This window comes from Montipora capricornis, chromosome 12 (genome assembly GCF_036669925.1).
Source record: "Montipora capricornis isolate CH-2021 chromosome 12, ASM3666992v2, whole genome shotgun sequence".
In the NCBI taxonomy this organism is placed as follows: domain Eukaryota; kingdom Metazoa; phylum Cnidaria; class Anthozoa; order Scleractinia; family Acroporidae; genus Montipora; species Montipora capricornis.
This window is the reverse complement of record NC_090894.1, coordinates 16,589,340-16,596,839: the sequence shown is the minus strand read 5'-3', so window position 1 is coordinate 16,596,839 and position 7,500 is coordinate 16,589,340. Positions and strand designations below refer to the sequence as shown.

The 7,500-nt window shown below is 40.0% G+C and overlaps 2 protein-coding genes across 4 annotated transcripts in view; both read left to right on the top strand.

The window, feature by feature from the left end:
• LOC138025481 (uncharacterized) overlaps positions 1 to 1,386 on the top strand; it is a 2,235-nt gene extending 849 nt beyond the window's left edge. Inside the window, exon 2 of the mRNA XM_068872683.1 lies at positions 1 to 1,386. This exon is cut by the window's left edge and continues 165 nt beyond it. Within this exon, the coding sequence (XP_068728784.1) occupies positions 1 to 1,386 (1,386 nt within the window).
• Positions 1,387 to 3,889: 2,503 nt separating this feature from the next.
• Positions 3,890 to 7,500, top strand: part of LOC138026187 (E3 ubiquitin-protein ligase UBR2-like) — a 44,475-nt gene continuing 40,864 nt past the window's right edge. The window contains exon 1 of one of the 3 annotated variants that reach the window (XM_068873408.1): positions 3,890 to 3,923. Coding sequence is in view for 2 of the 3 variants with exons in the window: in XM_068873406.1 (XP_068729507.1) it covers positions 4,671 to 5,005 (335 nt within the window). In the remaining variant the exon portion in view is untranslated. The other 2 variants (XM_068873406.1, XM_068873407.1) reach the window with 2 other exon arrangements.

Sequence of the window (7,500 nt, the reverse complement as noted above, 5' to 3'; positions counted from 1 at the left end):
AACAGATTTCATAAAGTCTTCTCAGCACCATTGCCTGTTACAGTTGGATCTGGCCTATCTGCCCTCACAACCTCACTCGCTGCAAACTCAAACAGTGAACCTGAACCCGAAACTGTGTCTCAGCCTGAGCCCGGTCCAGACTGGTCCAAAGCTTTTAACGAATGGGGCGTAGCTTGGGATATTCATGTGTATCTATTCGCGGTGACATTTTTAGGCTTTGCAATTTATTCCACCTTTTTTATTGGTATGAATCTGTACGTTGGACTCCACCAGAGATATCTAAGCTTTTGTTTGAACATCGTCATGTTCATTTTAGGTTTTACCCGAGCATTTGTGCTCTTTACTGATCCGTATATGCAAGGAACCACAATCAATAACCCACGTGCTTTGCGCTTTGTGTGGGCATTGGGTAGCCCATGTCTTACGTCATCGGACTGCCTCGTTATTCTGGCACTTGTTGAGACAGCAAAAATTTCAGTGGCTCCGCAAAGTATGCAGAAGTTCAGCGTCATTTTAAAAGTCATCCTGTGTCACTTTGCTTATGTGATTATTACAGAATTTGTTGTATCAAAGTTCATTGGGGCCAAAGTTTTGCTTGTCGTTTGTCAAGGATTTTTCATTGTCTGGGGAACAATGCTCGGCGTTGGTTATTTTACCTTCGCGTACAAATTAGACAGAAAACTCTTCGGGCAAAAAGAATTGAAAAGCAAAAGGGATGTACTTTACATTCGTTTGATTTATGCTTCTGGTGTCAATAACTTCATTCTCAGCGCACTGTTTTTGTACGCTAGCGTTAGTGATTTTGGCGTTTACTCGGACTCGAAATTTGTTGACGCTTGGTCGTGGTGGACATTGGAGAGTTGCCTCCGTGTTATAGAAGTCGTAGCTTCACTTCTTATTTTCACAGTCAGCGCAAAACGAAAGTCGTTGAAGAAAACTCACACAGAAAAATGCGAAGAAAGCAAAAGTCGGAGAATAAGCATGTTAAGTTCTTTTCGATCTCGTAAGTTGCAAACAGTAGAGACTAAGGACGCTACTGAGCCTGATAGCAAAGGAGAAAATGCGGTGTTAACAGTTATACTGGAAACTGAAATCGATGATAACGTCACCGAGCCGTCCCACAACCAGCTGGTAGCGGGAAAAGAAAGCTTATCAAGTATGTTTAGTGATCTGCACCTGTGTAAAGTGCAACAAGCTCATGCTACTGAGGATTTGAAAGGAAACGAAGAGGTTGTAATTGATATAAACTTGAAGGATACTGAAACAGAAGATAACATCGCCGGTCCGTCCCACGAACAGTTGCTGGGGGCAAAAGAGAGCTTAATGAGCATGTTCAGTCACTTGCAATTGAATAAGGAGCATAGCACACTTGAACCGAGTAACTAGGCAGTTAAAAAAATATATTTTGTGATGTTATAAACAAGAAAAAAGTGGGTAATAAACTATTTACACTCAGTTTTAATCAAGTCTCATATACCCTTTGGCGCGCTCTAAGTGATATCTCTAAAACTGACTGATGGTATGTACATAAAATTTCATGCTCCCCTTCGGTTGTATAACACTCAAACTCAGTCGGTTATAAATGAAAAAAAAATAAAGAACTTGAAGCTTCTTTGTAATAAGAACCAATTTGTGTCTATTGTAATATGATAAATACGTCTTTTACGACAAGTTGACTCCTGTCGAACCCTGTTTGTGCATGCGCAAATCTCATAATGCTCCAATACCTACCGCTTGCGCGATACATTCATTATCTCTCGGGACGATTTCAAGTCCCAAGAGCAATGGAAAACAACGAACGAAATTGTATATGAAATGAACAAAGGGGACATTTGAACCCACAAATGACCAGCTCCCAACATCAGTGGCTTCGTAGCTCAGTTAATTAGAGTGTCGCACCGGCATCGCGAGGTCACGGATTCAAACCCCTTTTGAAGTCCTGGATTTTTCAGGCTTCTCTACGCAATTGCTAAAATTGCGTTCATGACTGCAAGCATTATAGCTTTACCTGGAAAACAACGCTTATGCAAAATACTGTGGGCAAACAAAGTGTTTCATGGGAGATGTGGCGAATACCATTGGCCCGTTTCTCATAAGCACCGGAAACATTTGAAGCCCGAAAGAAGGTTACTCTTTTCCAGTGATTCTACGTTTATTGGAGGCGGTTAGTATGCACATGCGCGAGTTCTATAACGCCTTAAACACATGCCTACCTTTGTATAACAGTTGAATCTCTTCAGTGATACGAGTGCTGACACAATTAGGATAAATGCTGTTTTTTTCGGGAAAGTGATTTTCCTGCCTTTTGCGAACGTTAACGCTTTGAAACGATATGCCGACCAGGTGGAAACATTTCATCACTAATAGTGTTGAATAGACCAAATCAAAGCGTGATATATGGACGACGACCCACTTGAGTCATGATCCAGAAGTTTATGTGCAGATGTGTTCTACACAGGTAGCGCGTACTGTTTGACTCCAACCAACCCGTCATTTCATTTTTCGCGGGGTTCTTATCTGTAGTTGTAAAGGAAAACGGGTAAACAAGTGCCCTCTCGTCGGTCCATATTAAAGGTTACATTTCCATCTGGGGTCTCGATCAATCTTGTGTAGACTAGCTCGGAAAGGAACTTTATTAAAGTGTCGAGTTGTTGTAGCGCTAGAGCACTAATTGAGGATGCTGTAAACTGAAATTAGCAATTAACCTGAATGAAGTCAAATATTGGTTTTTGAGGAGAATGGAAAACCGGAGTACCCGGAGAAAAACCTCTCGTAATTTTGCTCAATTTTGCTTCATATCATATTTTTATGGGCGATAAATTGTTGTAAAACTGTAATTAGACGTATGGCTTGTAAGAGAATAAAATATGTCGTAACCGCTAAAGTTTGCCTCTTTGGTCTTCAGTAGTCCCGCCATTGTCAGATCACTTTGAGTCCTCCTCATAACCCCACAGGGATGTTGCTCAGTTTGCTCAGAGTATAAAAGTGGTCGATGAGTTTACAAGTCCTTGCGCTGGAGCAACATGGGTGACAAATTACTCCTTAATTTGGAGAGAAATGTTAGCGTTGATGTGAAATTACAATATTGCCATGGCAACTTTTCCTACAGTGCCAAAATGACGTCTTACGAACGTAATTTTTCACCCATGATGTTAATAGCTAATCAAATGGTGACTAATGAAATTAGGGAATAATTTCACTTCCGTTTTGTCCAAAATCAAATAATTTTTTAAATTGAACAAAATACCATACTAACAATTATCCTGACCAAGAGACAGTTATTTTCTGTTGTCCTGACTTGTCCGGTAATACGATAAAATCTAAAACTACGTAAAATTTCTGAAAGGTCCTGAAACCTACCTGGGAACAATTGGTACACGACGTTTTTGTAGCCTGTTCCAGGCTATAGTACGGAAAGAAAATGCGTGCTAAAAAACCCCCACTCGCTTTTCACACGCAGTTGTTTTCGTTGTCCCGACTATCTGGGAGCCTGGAACAGGCTACGTTTTTGAGACTACCACAAGTGAACATTTCGCATGCTAGGACACAAGTGTCTTCCAGATTTTTAAACTAATAATCTCTAATGCGGAAAAGATACTTAGTGGTTGTGTGAAGACAATTAATTAAGTTAAAAGGGAAAACGTATTTTTTATATAAGCAGGAAAACCATTTTACGTCACGTTTGTGCCTGTAAAATCAACTGAAATGTCAATTCCTTGGAAAAACCAGCATCTATTTTTTTTGGTAGGCTAAGTGTCGGTGAGCCAGAGCAGTTACGCATGCGCGGACGGAATGTTTGAACAAGAGAAAAAAACGCAGTATCTCCAGACATGGCGCTGGAGCGTCGTACCAAACGAGTCAATATAGCGAAAGAATTCGATGTCTTAAATACTCAAGGGAAAAGTCATTTTATCTGTCATATGGTAAGCACTGGAGTCGCAGATTACAAAGTGTACGCACGCGCCCGGCTAAAGGGGACACATATACACGCATAAACTTTATTTCATGTTGGATTTCAGAATAACTTCAAGAGCTAATATCTTCGAGACATTACATTTACAGCTAAAGAAAATCCGCTGTACAAAATGCGGCCCTGGATTCTCTTTTAAAACCAGTAAACTCATAGGTACGGATAAAATCAGGTGGCTCATTCCGCAACTTAGCTGATACGCAAGAAAAAGAACTAAGATTATGAGTGGTTGTTCTAGATTTATTGAGGGAGAGAATGCAATATCTGCGAAGATCATTTCCCGCAACGGCAACCAAAAGTGAACAGATATTTAAAGTTATCATCTCTAATGGGGAAAGGGAAGCAACCCAAGCACCTCAAGCAACCCAAGCTTAGCACCTCAAACAACCTAAGCACCTCAAGCAACTCAAGCACCTCAAGCAACTCAAGTAACGCAAGCATCTCAAGCAATCTAAGCACCTCCATACATAACGTTCCTACCCACAATTTAGTGAATATCTGGTATGTTTAGGCAGCGGTATATCAAGTACACTTAATGTACACTTTATATACTACTGTTTCTGTTATTCTGGTCGCAATAATTTTCCGCCATCTTTCGAATTGAGGGAAATTTTCGGCGAACAATTGAATTTGGGAGTTGAAATGCTTCTGCTCCGATGTAGTTTTAGACCAGAGCTTCATTTAGGATAATCAAGAGGTGATGAGTCAGTTCGAAACGAGTGAAAGCCCCAAAGAGGTTTTCGGTGAACTTGGTAAACGATGGGTGAACCAAGCGAGGATCACGAAGGACTTTCAAAGTATTTTTATGCGACATCTTTCTGAATACGCGTTCAAATGTTTCGAAGTATACTCAGCTCCCAATCTTAAAGCAGCAATTAATGAAGAAAAATGTCAGAGGACTATTTTCACGCCTTTGGAGTATTTCCTGTGCGGGGAAGATCCTGTCGTTGGTTTTCAAACACTTCAGAATGCCAATTCGCCGTCCCAGCTCTGTGGGAAAGTGTTTAAAGTTGGGGAACCAACTTATTCTTGCAGGTTTGCAGTTTTGTCTTTGCTGATTGAACCTTTTTCCCCTTAATTTTTTTCTAATGTCTTACTTTTAATAATTGTTGTGAAAATGAAAAGCTAGACGCGAGTTTTGTTTTGTTGGGGAAGAGAGCGACAATTGAACTGTTGTTTTTGTTGTGGTTAATTTTTTTTTTTTTTGGTTTAGAATTTTTCACACCAGTTCAATTTTGGTTTTTCTTTATCCAACATCATTACACATGTGACATAATCTGAAACAAAGGAAAAACAAAACTGAACTGGTGTAAAAAAATTTGAACCGGGAAAAAATTGAACCACCACACATATTTAGTAATTTAAGCAGTCTGAATACTTTTAAACATGGTGCTAAGCAGTCAGTGTGGAAACAAGAGTCAGGAAAGGAAAGAAACTGGTAACCAATTGACTGTCATAAAAATATAACCCCTCCCCACCTGAAACAATCTCGTCCCCAGCGTCTGCTCATCTTTTGGTCAGCACCAAAAACACCACTTCTAAGGTAGGAAGTGCGCAAATCACGGACTTCTGGCTTATCTAGGCACGCTCAGAAATTTGAAACAACAGTGGTTGGCAATGGTGACAAAAATGGACCTTCACTACGACTGCGCATAAATTGTAAGTGGCCAGGGTCTTTGTTCGTGGTGCTGACGGAGGTTGCACCTCAGAGTGAGACTTGCTGTGTCTAATGCCAGACGATTTTATTGGTCAATTAGGGCGCTTTAAGTGTGAATGGGCTAACAACGTTTAGGTCCATGTCCCCTTTAACGCTTCCCAACCTCAGCAGAGTAGATGACCAGTTAGGTTAAGATAGTTCCCCAGCTCAAACTTTCTTTTAACCTCGTTTTATTTTTCTTCCTATTTTTGTAATGTCTGTCATTGTATTATTCTTCTTGAGCTAATAAAAAGATTCTTCTTCTTCTTCTTTTTATTATTATTATTATTATTATTATTATTATTATTATTATAGCAGTACAAACATTTGGATGCTGGTAGATAAAGCAAGATAGGGCATATCACGTAACCTATCTGCATAACAGGAAAAGTATATTTACAGATCTACATTATTAATACTAGGAAAAAAATAAATAAATAAAAGGCCTATGTGGTAATTAGATGTCCCTTAAAAAAAGCTTAAAGTTATAGTAATATTAAGATGTGATTGTTTTGAATGTCCTAGCAATATTAAGTGTGCAGCTCAAAACAGCTTTCTGCATTCTCATCAGAATTTCCTTGTGTCTTGCTCCAAAAATGTTTCTCATCTCAATTTCTAGTTCCTTGGACCAGCCGCCAAGTATATCCATGATGACATATCCTGGGTGTTGTCTTGACAGCTGTAGTCATAGAGGTCCATACTTCTCTGTCTTTTCTGTTTCTTTCTTGTTGTGATTATCTAATCACGGACAGCTCATCTCAACCATGAGTACTTTCTTGCTCTTGTGATCAACAAAGTGTGCATCCACCTGATTAGAACATACAAAAGTGTGATCAGCATATACCAGGACGTCCCAAAATGCTTCTGCGTTGGGTGACTTGTAGAGTGGTGTAGACCTCACTTGAGAGAACCATAGAGGAACTTTATCTGCAAGCTTGATATCCCTAAGCGTGTCAAAGAAAAGCTCCTTCAGTGCAGAATTGTGTCTTTCTAAGTATCTCCAATGTGCTAGGGATGGACAACCAGCAAGTACATGGGCCAGACTTTCAGTGGCTTTACCACACATTCTACATGTGATATCGCATTGTTCTTATCTATAATGCCAGTCTTAAAAGCTGAGTTTATTTGGAGTGAGCTGTTCGTACAAATCATAATACCAGCAATGCAGTGGGTAGGAGCACACATACAATTACTCAGCCATGCAACACAGCCTTCATGACTCAATTGATCATCCTTCCATCTTGATCTCAGTAGGTTTCCTTGCCAAGGTTGATCTTCGATCTTCGCCACAAGCTTTTCATTTATGGCTTTCTTGAGATGTTTCTTAATCTGCTGTCCTTTATCTTCATCTCCGGTGCTTCCAGATGATGCTTCGGGGTTATTCAACTTCAGAGTTATCCCTAGTTCCTCAGCACACTTGTTTGCATCTGTAATGAGTGAGGAGAATCCCTTTTCTGCTGATCTTTCCTCAAATTTTTGGACAGTTCTCATCATGGGGTGTGAATTCTCATGTAACCTGACAGCCACTTTTATCTTGATCAACTTATACTCTTGTTCAATAGACCGTAAACCTCAACCACCTTCCTGTCTGGGGAGATATAACACAGCTGTGGAGCCTAGTAAATGTTTTCGTACATTTTCACTGATGATCTTTCTTGTCTATCTCTGTTTTTTAGTTGTGCTAGTGGCCAGTGCTGTGTCCTCATAGGGCATGTGAGCACGGGTAAAGCAAACTGGTTGTTGCGATAACGCGATTACAATCCGACAGTGGACTTGTCCAGATTACTGACAATCTTTTCAAGTACACCTTTGTTGCCTCTGTAAGTGCTTGATT